This window comes from Mangifera indica, chromosome 2 (genome assembly GCF_011075055.1).
Source record: "Mangifera indica cultivar Alphonso chromosome 2, CATAS_Mindica_2.1, whole genome shotgun sequence".
Classification (NCBI taxonomy): domain Eukaryota; kingdom Viridiplantae; phylum Streptophyta; class Magnoliopsida; order Sapindales; family Anacardiaceae; genus Mangifera; species Mangifera indica.
In genome coordinates this window covers 13,774,423-13,787,523 of record NC_058138.1, presented here as the reverse complement: position 1 = coordinate 13,787,523, position 13,101 = coordinate 13,774,423, and the positions used below count along the sequence as shown (strand labels likewise).

Below are 13,101 nucleotides of genomic sequence, written 5' to 3'. Positions count from 1 at the left end.
GGATTAAGGATCCTCTAACTGTTGGTATTTTGCCATTGTCGCCGCCAATGAGACCATGTAGTAACCTAATGCGGTTAAGACACTTACATAATGGTTCCCCTCTTGGGAACATGTCCTCCTGGTGATCAGGATGCTACTGGAATAACATTAAGTTTTTGTTGGACAATATATGATAAATCGCCATTGGTTGATTTTAGTTAAGCAATCAAATTATGACTTGGGTACTGATTATTAGCCATTGGGGTCAACTAACTAGGAACACTCGAATGAGACAATCACGAACAGTTATTAGAATCATCAAAAGTCTGGTTTTCTAAGGGCTTTCTTGCGCCACCTTCCACAAGCCATCATAGAGAGTATTGGATAATTGAAATTTACAAAAATTAATTATTGCAGAGATATAAGCCCTCCTGTTAGCACCAATCTGTTGATGAGATTTTTCGTCACCAATTGAAGTTCGCATTGCAAGCCTTGCACAAGTTTGGCTATGGTAGCAATGTTAAGGATTTGATAAGAGATACTGATATTTACAATAGTATGATATAAGTAAAGCAAAGATAAAATAAAAAGAGATAATAAATTTTTAATATAGTTCAATTTAATGATCGAAAAATTCATGTCTACTGTATAGTTATTAGTTAGTGTTACAAAAACATCTTGAAATGGTGTATAGCAAAGGATGACTAGCTAGATGACTTGCTTATGTGTCTATATCTCCATCGGACTAAGTTCTTCTCTCTTCTTGTATTGGTTTTGTTCATATTATATTTGAACTAAATAGGGAATATTTACAATACAAAATTATCCTGATTGGGAGGGCAATATTTCTCTTATTCATACGAAGGAGTTAGAAAATCATAAAGTAGGTACTGGGTAGATTTGTTGAGTGGATGTCCTCTTGCTATTCCGGGATAAAAGGTCTATTTGTCTTCCTTGATATTTTACAAGCAAGTGATGTACCTTATTATTGGTGGTGCTGCTCGTCACTAATTCTAGTTACTCAGAAAACTTCCATTGAAGTGAAGTTTCTTAAGAAGATATCATACAAACAAGAGCTAAATTACCATATAACACATTCAGTGGTTGGTACTTTAAGTTTGGGGCAATTCCATTCCCATCAAACTTTTTTATGTTATGTTAAAACTTAGAAGTTACGAATTTTGTTCTAATAGATTCAATTCATATTTCCTTTGGATAAGTTAGTGTTTGAACATCAGTTTTGGCCCAATATACCTGTAAGCTCTGTTCTCTAACCCTTTTATACATTGAACATTACTTTTAGCCCCCTAAAAAAAAACCCAAAAAAAAAAAATTCTTGGCTCTTTTATTACATATAATATATTTTTGTTGAAAAAGGAAGAGCCTTAACATTTAAGTAGAAATCGAAAGTAATAGAATCTTTTAAACTCGCTCCTATACAAGCAAACATTTTTAATTATTTAACTATATTTATATTTAGAGATACATTGTTTGAAAGTTAGTCATTTTAAGTCAACTTATTCTACAAGGTGCAATTTGGCATTTAATTTTCAGCCAAGTTCATCATTTTCACGTAGGTGCTTTAGTCATGTTCATTTCTTCTTGAAACTTCAACATAGTTGACAATGGCAAGCATAGTGGTACTTCAAATAGAATCTAACAAGTAATAAAACCCCAACGATTCCAACGAACGCTCGCTTCCCCTATCCTAAATCAACCTCATCAAACCTAGATCGAGAATTATCAAACACCATGAATAGTCCCTCGCTCTTATATTTAGGCCTTCCTCTGATACCATAAGATTTGCCACAGATCTTATATAGTATTCATTCATTTCAACCTTCATCTTCTTGACCATCTCCACTGCATATTTCAATGGATTCATACACAAATCATCAGCCTTTGAACATATAGCTAAATACTGAAAAGCATTTCCGTAGTATTCTAGAGGTATAAGCTTAAAACAAACTTCTTGGTAATTATTTGAAATTTGATGAAGTCATGACTTCTTATGGATTTGTTGAAAACTAATTTGACCAATGTGTTTATATCAAGATTAGTGGGAGGAGATTCATTTTTTTGGTTCTTTATGTCAATAACATTCTACTAGCAAGTAGTGATGCTAGTATGCTCCTTAAGACAGAAACATTTTTTTGAATTCCATCTCTAGACTGCTAATAATTTATTGTGACAATATTATAAGTGTATTCTTTTTCAAGAATAACAAGATCAGTAGTAAATCAAAACATTTAAAGATTAAATATCTCGTAGTCAAGGACTTTGTAAAGAAAGGCAACATTGTAATAGAATATATTAATACAAATTTCATGTTGGTAGATCCCTTAACCAAAGGACTTAGATCCATTGCTTTTAAGCAACATGTAGAAAATATAAGTGTTTTAGAGTTATTTGATACTCTTGATTAGTGGGACTCATTAATGTATTATTTGTTGCCTCAATAATATTGATTGTGATTGAGCATACATAAAGTTTTATTTCGATCATGATCATTTTGTACATAGTCTTATGTTGTTATAAAACATATAGATTGTCTTGGTTTTTTATAAATAATCATATCGATAGAATTGTTTTGTTGAAGTGTTGTTTTTCTTAAAATAAATGGTCACTTTAAAAATTAAAATGTTTTTTACTCAAGAAAAAAGTGTGTTATCTTTTCTTAAAAATTAATAATCAATGTTGTCTAAGTGGGAAAATGACAGAATTTCTTATATGGGCATACATTGATTATAGTTTTAATTTAATTAAAATAAAATCAGATAAATATATAATCTAGAATTAGTTTATTGCACATTATGTGATCACATTGTAGAGTTCATTACACTTCATATTTGGGTTTATTTTTTATTTGGGTGATTAGTGTGGGTTATTATGGTCTATTGGACTTTTAATGAGAGGGCTCAATTGACTTTTTATTTAAAAAAAAAAAGGCTAGGTCCCTTTCCCAAATAGAAGGTGCGATACTTGCACCCCATTCTAAACTATTGCAATTTGGAGACTGTTACTAGGAAGGAATATCAGCCTATAGATTGACAATCAATCTCAGATATTAACTTCAAATCATTTTGCATTAGAAAATGACTCAATCAAGTTTGTCTAAAATCTTTTTTTTTTTCAATTATGGTGTTTTATAACCTTGTGTATGAGTTGATTGAATTGATCCTGTGAAACTGTGATTATAGAAATTTTTTGGTCAATTCATTTTATGCTAACATGCTATTGTATACTAATGGCATATTTATGCTTAAAGTTTACCTCACTGCATTTTTCTCTAAGTAATCCTACATGTATTAACAACCACATAGAATTTATTTTCTATGGCATATGTGCAATTTTCTATAGCATACTCACTCATTCTAATTGAGTGATTTTATTTTTGGTAACGGAAAATCTCATCTGAATCTTATTTTATGTGTATCATCATATAATTAAGTGGTTTTGAATTAAAGGTAAAGTAAAATTTAATTGTGTGATGACATACAAAATTATGTATCTATTTATATACTCAAAATAGATACATAAAATATTACTCTTATTTCACACTTTTTTATGCTCTTAATGTTTTCTTTTATTTTATAGGAGATTTTATTGATTAAAAAAATTAAAACTTCACTTATTTATACAGTAAGAAAAGAATTGTGTTTTTTTTTTTAAAACAAAAAATCCTATTTGAGCTGCATTATTACTTTCAAAACCGAATTAATTACACCGGATAGAATAAAACCCTGAAGTCAAATTAAGCACGCTGCATGTGAAGATAAGGGACAAAAGACCTTCACTCAATTATTTTGTTGACTGAATCGCAACGCAATTTCTTTATAGGTTAATGGCATTGACTTTGGATAAAATGAAAAAGTGTTTTTGGAACAATCATTCAATGGCAAAGTGCAAATCAACGGTTGAGAACACCTAAACAAAGAACCCCTCGTATACAAAGTCCATTGACACTCAAGCTACTAGCCAACTCAACAATGGCATCCAAACTTTCCCAATCTTTCTTAGTTACACGGCAAGCCCCGGAGCTCATCGTTCCCTCAGAGCCGACACCCCACGAAGTGAAGAAACTTTCAGATATAGACGACCAACAAGGGTTAAGGTTTCAGATGCCGGTGATATTCGTCTACAGGAATAATCATTCGCCTGCAATGGAAGTGAAAGATCCGGTGAAGGTCATCAGAGAAGCGTTAAGTAAAGCGCTAGTGTTCTATTATCCTTTGGCTGGAAGGCTGAGGGAAGGGGACAATCGGAAGCTTATGGTGGATTGCAACGGCCAAGGGGTTTTGTTCATTGAGGCTGATGCCAAATTCTCACTTGATGAACTTGATAATGAAATCCATTCGCCCTTTTCACGCTTGGATGAGCTTCTGTATAACGTTCCAGGCTCCGATGGCATCCTTGGATGTCCACTGTTGCTTATTCAAGTGAGTTAATTTGCAAAGACTTGACTTCAAGTTGACCTTTCTCTTTCTTTTTCTTGCTTTTTTTATTTTTTTTCCATTTCTTATTGTGAAAGACAGATTTTCCATAATCAGGGAGTTGATTACAACTAAAACAAAACAAATAATGGAGTTGACAAATATATCTGTTATACTTTTAAAATTCCTTCCCTAGTCAAGTCATGGAAACAAATTTTAGCTACTATCGACCATTAGCAAGAATCATTTCAACCTTCAACTGTAGAACAAAGTTTTGAGCAAGATGTTTTATTTATTTATTTATTTTTTTCCACAAACCTCCAAATAGGAAACAATGAGTGATTTTGTCATTAATCATATAACGTTAACTAAGTCTAAGTGTTCTTTTATTATCAAATAATCATCCTTCCCAGAATAAGCAATCACAATTGAATCTTCTTGCAACTTATACAACCTGCATCACGTCATTAATTGTGTTTCATTAATATAAAGCAATATTATATGTAAATATTTTTATACATAATTTAGATACATAGATTTTTGTATCAGGTAATTAGATATTACTTTATTTTAAATTTAAAATCATTCAATCATATTATAACATATCATTTATTTATCTAAATTGTATACTAAAAATGTATATACATAGTTTTATTGACTAATATAAATGCAAAATTGTGGAAAAAAGTGAGATCATATAAGATACACTTACAAATAGTTAGCAACGGATAATATTGTCAAAGCTTAACACACAATTCTTATAGTTCTTTATGTATATTTTATAATCTCATATCACGAAGATAATAATAAAGCCGTAGACATCAGTTCTTAATATTTTCGGTTGAACCACATAAAAATTTATTTATCTTTTTTTTCATATGACTATGACTAATCATATTTTTGTAGCTAAATCTCTAGAATTTTTTGTATTTTCCATTACTGGAAACTTCCACACCAACAATTTCAATAAACTTATGAAAGTGGAGATTCTCAAATCTCATTATTGTAGCACTTGCACACAAGTCTTATAAATTTCTCTCTCTTGTACTTGTCTTTATACAAATACAACTCTCCTAAAATAAAACTATAGATGCATACAAATCTTAATAATTTATCTATATAAACTTAAATGATAGTATGTAATATAATTTTTTTAATTTAAAATCATCTAATCATTTATTATCACGTTACGCTATATGGATATGTTAAGAAAATTTGTTTGTGAATTTCAGTATTACTCATTCTCTTGACTAGTCTTTGTTCAAATAAAATCAATATAATAAACCATGAATGTTTTATCCGACATTTCTTCTATCTAAAACTGCAAAATTTAGACTTTTCATATCCATTTATGTCTTTGATGGGAGTAAATTGTAAACCAAGTAGTGAAATTTTGACTTTACGAAGAGTCTGAAAAAAAAAAAATTCTGAATTTTACAGGTGACTCGCCTGCTCTGCGGTGGATTCATTTTTGCACTGCGTTTAAACCACACAATGACCGATGCATACGGCTTAGTCCAATTCCTAAACGCCATGAAAGAGATGGCTCAAGGAAAACAAACACCCTCAATAACTCCAGTATGGCAGCGCCACATCTTGAGCGCCAGAAACCCACCACGCATAACACATATCCACCATGAATACGAACAGCTCGACGACTCCAACGACACCCTCAACACCACAAATCCCAACGACCTCGACCACAAATCCTTCTTCTTCAGCTTCGAAGAGATCTCAGCCCTCCGCAACCACCTCCCTCCCAGTCTCAAAAACAGTTCAACATTCGAAATTATAATAGCCTTTGTATGGAAATGTCGGGCGACTGCTCTTCAGCTGAATCCCGATCAGACTGTTCGGTTTTCTTGCCCAGCGAGTATCCGAGGCAAGAACAATGGCATTCAGCTTCCTAAGGGCTATTACGGGAATACCATTGGAATCCCGGCAGCGTGTGCGAAGGCGGGGAGTTTGTGCGGGAGTGGGCTGGGGTATGCGGTGGAGTTGGTGAAGAGGGCGAAGGCGGAGATGAGTGGAGAGTATTTGAAATCAGTGGCGGATTTGATGGTGTTGAAGGGACGACCAAGGTACACGAATGTGGAGAATTTTATAGTGTCCAATGTTACGAAATCGGGGCTTGCAGAGATTGACTTTGGGTGGGGGAATCCAGTGTTTGGTGGGCCGGCGGGAGCTACGTCGATGTTTAGTTTCTGTATGAAGATTAAAAGGAGGGATGGGAAGAATGGGGTTCTGATTCCGATATGCTTGCCAAAATGGAATATGGTGAGGTTTGAGGGAGAGTTGAAGAAGATGATAGCTCAGGGAGCCTCATTAGCATCTAAGCTCTAAGGGGTTTACTTAATTAAAGAATTATATCCTGTTATCAAGGCAACAAAAAATAATATATATTATATTGTGTGCTAAATTTTGTCAAGAAAGTTGGTGATATCTATAAATGTTATTTATTTATTGTATTTAATAAATTCATTGGTAGTTAATATTATAAATTAACATATGAATGATGAGATATTATAAGCAAATGTAATTAACTCATTTGCATTATTTTTACATATATCAAAATCAATGTTTATCAAATGAACTGTGGAGAATGGCCTTACTCAATCTTATGATTTCATGCCTGTCAGAATTGGGTTGATTTGATTTCATGAGTTCATTAAATCAATTCTCTTGATCTTCTATATATAGCTTGTTTCCTGTGTATATTTTTCTTATCATTTTTATGATCATGAGTTTTGTATATATATAGTTGCAGCCTGTACACAAATCAATTAATAAAATCCCAATATATTTCTTTCTACAAATTTACGAAGTATCAATAAGGCTACTGAACAATCAAGGAAGTGGCTTTAGGGAGGTCAATGTTAATTGAAGCATCGACATTCAAGGCAAGCGTAGAAGGGCCAAAATCCAAAGGACCGCAGCAAAAAAATTGGCCACGTCAAATAAAATTGCTATGAACTTGTGGGATGTCCAACAAGTTGGCAAGGCAAAAGGAAAGGGCAAGTCTTCAATACATACATGTTGTGGTTACACCAAGATCAAACAATCAATGGTTTCACAACAACACTTGTCCCAACCTACTTTTTTGCAAGAGCAATATAACCAACGTATAGTTTGACTTATTTCTAGCATCCTAATATACAAATCAAGCAACTAAGCTATTCGCAAAATCCTCAACATTAAACAATTAGGGCATAACTATAATATCCCCATTAATACTGCAACAAAACCCAGATATATTTACATATATACATATATATGTATACATATACGTGTGTGTGTGTATATATGTATATATGTATATATGTATGTATGTATGTTTACACTTGTAACATCATCAAACAAGAGCAAACAATACACAAAAGCAATGAATAAACACCTAATCATATGTACCTCGTCATCAAATCATGTCCAAGCATAACACTGAAGAATCTAAAGCGATTCCTACTTATTTGGTCACTAAAGATACATGAGAGGTTTCTCCTGGATTCTTTCCCTCTACATTTATCTTCCTTCCAACTTTGTCTGAGTCAACAACCTACCATCGAAAACAGCTTAGTTGCACTTCTTCTTTCTTTCACATAAAAGTTGGATAAAATAGCATGTTTGATCTTTTAGGATAACCTTCCAAAATCACGATATCTTGCCACTTTTAAAGATAGTTTTCATAACATGTACGAGCATGCATCTACAGGTGCACAGTCATGCATACATTTAAAATGGCCAACGTGACCCTTATCCAATCTACTGATATGGTGAGCTATCTATGCACAAGCATACATGATGACATGTATAGTCATGCATTGGCTACAATTTAACATTCTTACTTAATTTCAATCCATTTTCTAATCCACAATCAACAAATGTAAAAAAAAAAAAAAAGACTATTTTGCCTTTGAATATACTTGTGGGTGCTGTAGTGCTATCATTGCTTAAGTTTTTTTATTCAACTCCCCACCTTGGTTTACTACAATCTCCCCCTACCATTTCCTCTCGAGCCCCACCTTTGATTTGCTACAATTTACCCCAGTCTCCACACCTTTAATTTAGTTTAACATTAAAAAACATTTCAATAAAATTAAACCTTAGTATTCTTTTAATATTATCAATCAAATACAATAATTATTTATATATGTTAATTTAACGAATAATAATAATTTATATTTAGTATTCTTTAAAGTAATTTATCTTGGTGACAATCTTTGATTATTATTGGTAATAAAAAATTGTTCAAACAAAACACTTCCTAAGTATTATTCATTTTTGGTCAAGTAAACATTGCATGCCCATTTTTAGCTTAAATTCGCAAAGATACAAAATAGAGAACCTAACCTTGATGGATTATAAATCTACTCTGATACTAATTATAACATACTATAAAGTATGTTACGTAAAGTCTGAAGCCAACAGTATATATAAAGATTATCATTTTAAGTTAAGATGAGTTAGTACTCAAACTAAAATTTAGACTCTATTGCTTGTAATGTTAGATGTCTATAAATATTTAATTTATTATTCTTGGAATATTGCAATTATTGGATATTATACACACTTTGATTTCAGATAAATACGGGGTTTAATATTAATTAAGTCAATTTTTACTACTACTACATCACATTAGTTTTTGCTTCGTGGGTGGGCCATGCATATTCAATTCTCAACTCATTGATTATATTGGCTGGTTTTGAAGAATTGAAAGGATGTTCATCAGCATCGTCACAGTTAATTGCAACCACATCTACAAACTCAAATTTTTCTTCAGCTCTCTTATCTGTACGAACAGTTACCTGATTATCTTGTTATGGCTGAAGCACTCTTTTCGGTGTCTCAGAGCAGTTGATTTCAGTAGTTGGTGAAGGCAAACAACAGGAGGTGAGGCTAGTTGTTGGTGTTGACAAAGAAGTTGAAAAGCTGAGAAACAATCTTGAAGTTATTCAAGCTGTGCTCGTTGATGCAGAGGCAAGGCAAGTGAAGAAGACAACTGTAAGACTTTGGTTAGATCGGCTCAAACATGCTTCCTATGACATTGAAAATGTGTTGGATGAGTGAAATAATGCTTTGTTGGAACAGCGAATTGAGGGGGTTGAAAATGTCCTTGTTCCTGGAAAGAAGAAGGCATGTTTCTCCTTTCCATCTTCTTGCTTCTCATTTAAGAAAGTGAGCTTACGACATGACATTGCAATCAGAATAAAGGAAGTAAATGAAAAATTAGATGTCATCTTGAAACAAAAAGAGATGTTTGATTTTCACATGATTAGGAGTGTTGAAAAGCGTGAGCAAGTACAAAGTACTACTTTTATTGATGTGTCTAAGATATGTGGTCGAGTTGAGGAGAAGAGTATGTCAATCCATAAGTTGTGCAAGAGTAGTGAAAAACACCTCCCTATCATCTCTCTTGTAGAAATCGAAGGTATAAACAAAAATACTCTTGCTCAATTTGCTTATAATAACAATAATGTAATAAAAAATTTTGAAAAAAAAAATATGGTTATGTGTATGAGAACCTCTTAATTTGTATAGAATTGTCAAAGCTATCATTGAAGCTTTACAGGGTTCTACTCCAAATTTAAGTAGGTAAATTTGCTTATTCAATGTATTAGCAGATGTGTCGTGTGAAAGAAAATCCTCTTGGTCTTAGATGATATGTGGATTGAGGATTACAACATCTAGAAAACATTGTATCATTACTTGAAGAATAGTGTCCATGGAAGTAAAATTTTGATTACCACACATAAGGAGTCAGTTGTATGTATGACAAGATCAACTAATATTATCAATGTTAAAGTGTTGTCTGATAAAGAATGTTGGTTGTTATTTAGGAAGTTAGCATTTTTTGGTATGTCTCAAGAAGAGTGAAAATTTTGAAGAGATTAGTACGAAAATTTTAAGTGTAAGGGTTTGCCTCTTGTAGCAAAGACTGTAGGGAGTTTCTTACGCTTTAAAAAACGTTATGAAGAGTGGAAAAGTATCTTAGATAGCGAATTATGGAAACTTGAAGAAACTGAAAAAGATATTTTTTGACCACTATTATTAAGTTATAATGATTTGTCTTGTATAATAAAAAGATGTTTTTGTATATTGTGTCGTCTTTCCTAAAGACTATGAAATTAATAAAGATGAATTAATTAAATTATGGATGGCTCAGGAATATGTTAAAGGAGAGGAAGAAAATAAGGCAATGGAGATAGTTGGTAAAGAGTATTTTGACTATATAGCAGCATGATCATTATTCCAAGAGTTTAGAAAATATCAAAATAATGTGATTTGATGTAAAATGCACGATTTAGTACATGATTTTGCTCAGTTCTTATGTAAAAATGAATGTTTTCACATACAAGTTAATGGCCTTAAAGAGACAACCATAAAATTTTCTTATCGTGAGAGAGGTAATTTTATTTGATTATTTCTTTAAATAAAAGTATTTGTGATTGAAATATATTTAATATTTCTTATGAAATTTATAATTCATATTTCGATTAATAATATTAAAAGGATGTTTATGTTAAAACATAAACTATGGAGCCCTAAGTATGAGGAATAATGGAGCAATTCCTTCAACCATCGCTTTTTTAGATAATGGAATGCCATGAAATTGATACTCTGAATTCTTCTATGCTGATTCACTTTCACAACTGACTGATGGACTTTTCAGGTGGCTACCAGAGGGAATGTCGCAACTTCTGTTTCTGCGACCATGTTTTTTGCTTCTATGGTAATTAACTTTAGGCTTAACTGTCTTAAAGCTTTGTGCTTTGGCTCATACAAAATTCTTTGCAATTGTCTTTTTTTTTTTTCCAGATTCTTGTAACATTATTGTTCATTTTACCATTACTAAAATGCTAAAATTGCATTAGGTTGGCATCCTTGTGTTTGTTACTGGGGAAATTGGAGGTGTACCCTGGCGTGGAGAGCAGAGTAAGTTTTATGTCCATGTATATGATGATGATAGATACTGTTTGTTGTGGAACCTGTTTCTGATTTTGCAATCAAGGAGTGATATGAGATAGCCTATCTTAATGGAGGGCTAGACCATAATCTTATTTTTCGTGAAACTGTTCCATCAGTAATTGTCTGCATTATTCTTGTTGTGATGTTGTCTATGCAGCGATGGATAAATCCTCAGATTTTATAGAGCTTGGAAGAACTCCAGTAGCAGTCATTTCTGCTGGTGTAAAGTCCATTTAAGATATTCTGGTGCGTACCAGTTCATCTCCAGTATCTGTAAAGTTTTCACCTGCGATTATGAGTTACTATCTCTGAATTTTGTTACCATCAGTACAGGAAACTCAGGGAGTTTGTGTTGCTGCTCATAAGACTCATGAGCTCCCAACTTTTTCCATTGAAACTAGTGACTGCAAGGTATTAATGGTCAACTTTTTTGGGTTCATTTTCCTTCAAGCCACGTTAAGTTAAGAATGTGAAATTACTAAAATAATTTGTATAATATGGCATTTATCTAGATTGATATTCAATGATGGTGCCCAACAATCATTCTTGTTTTGAAAACTTAGTATTGAGTTAATCGTCGATTGGCCTTCATCTGTTTGGAACGTCTCCCATATACTCTTCCGTATAATCGTGGCCATCCATCATCGCTAGTTATGAGGAGCAGGAGATTGTTGAAGACAACCACATGACAGTCAGATGTCATTTAGTCTTTGAAAAGCACTTTCTTTCTAAAAACTTTTGCATGTACTGTGTCTTATTTTGATATTTTTGTAGGCAATGTTTTTTGAAATTTTTTTATTTATTTTGATATTTTGGAAAAAAAAGTGTTTGAAAAATTTATGATTTATTCATATACAAGATTATTTTTTTCTTTTGTCGTCAAATGAAACAATTATTGTTGTGAAGTCTTTTCAGGGCTGCTTAGATTAGTTTAAAAACAGAGGATTTTCCAAAACCAAACTATGAAACTCTGGAACTTTTACGAAGGCCAACCTGGTTTTCAAAATTATCAAACTTTCTAAGACATTGAAACAAGGCAGCAAATTTCATCTATGTAACTTTCATGACCCAAGTTTTCATAAATTAATTATATGATATAATTTTCTATTCACGGTTTCAAATTTCAACCTCAGAACAAATATGTATTGTTTAAGTGCAGCGTTTTGAGCTATTGGAACAGAGAAGGGATATTTGTAGAAGAGTACTCAAGAAGAACTCATTTAAGGTTTCTTTTATTAAGTAGCGAGGCAAGTTACCTACCCTCTGCAGAACTTTGTATCAAGCCGGAAAAATTTGACAGGCCCCGAGAAATTGTCTCACTGTGTCATTTTGCTTTAAGGAAGACAGGAAAAATGGCATGTTTTCTTACCGATCTCTATGTCTTTCTTCATTTCTTTAATATTCTGTATATGATGTAAGATTTATTTTGCAAAACATAATAAAATAAATCATTTAACTATAATCCTAATATCTACGCATAGATTATAAAATACTGAATTAAACTTTAGAGTTTTAGAAATACCTAGATCTTTATGTAATTTGAAACTGAAAAACATATTGAAATCACCTAAAATTATCTGTCGAGATCATCTCTCAATGTGACTTGGTATTCTACTTCAGAAATCACTCTAAATGACAACTTTGAATGGGTAAGCTATACAGCAGTTATTCTACGTTAGGTTTTGGAGCAAGGACCTAGTCAATTTATAGTAGGCTAATTGACCCC

General features: G+C 32.4%; 1 protein-coding gene across 1 annotated transcript; it reads left to right on the top strand.

Annotated features, from left to right (window-relative positions):
• Nucleotides 1-3,897: 3,897 nt before the first annotated feature.
• On the top strand, nucleotides 3,898-7,001 carry LOC123206984 (methanol O-anthraniloyltransferase-like). Its single transcript, XM_044624290.1, has 2 exons — nucleotides 3,898-4,418; nucleotides 5,853-7,001. The coding sequence occupies exons 1-2, from the start codon at nucleotides 3,969-3,971 to the stop codon at nucleotides 6,753-6,755; spliced, it is 1,353 nt and encodes a 450-aa protein (XP_044480225.1). The 5' UTR covers nucleotides 3,898-3,968; the 3' UTR covers nucleotides 6,756-7,001.
• Nucleotides 7,002-13,101: the final 6,100 nt, after the last annotated feature.

Bases quoted from the DNA above. Each gene is read 5' to 3' on its own strand.
- LOC123206984 (XM_044624290.1), top strand. From the start codon at position 3,969: ATGGCATCCAAACTTTCCCAATCTTTCTTAGTTACACGGCAAGCCCCG. The intron at 4,419-5,852 runs GTGAGTTAATTT...TGAATTTTACAG, and splicing joins GTCCACTGTTGCTTATTCAA to GTGACTCGCCTGCTCTGCGG.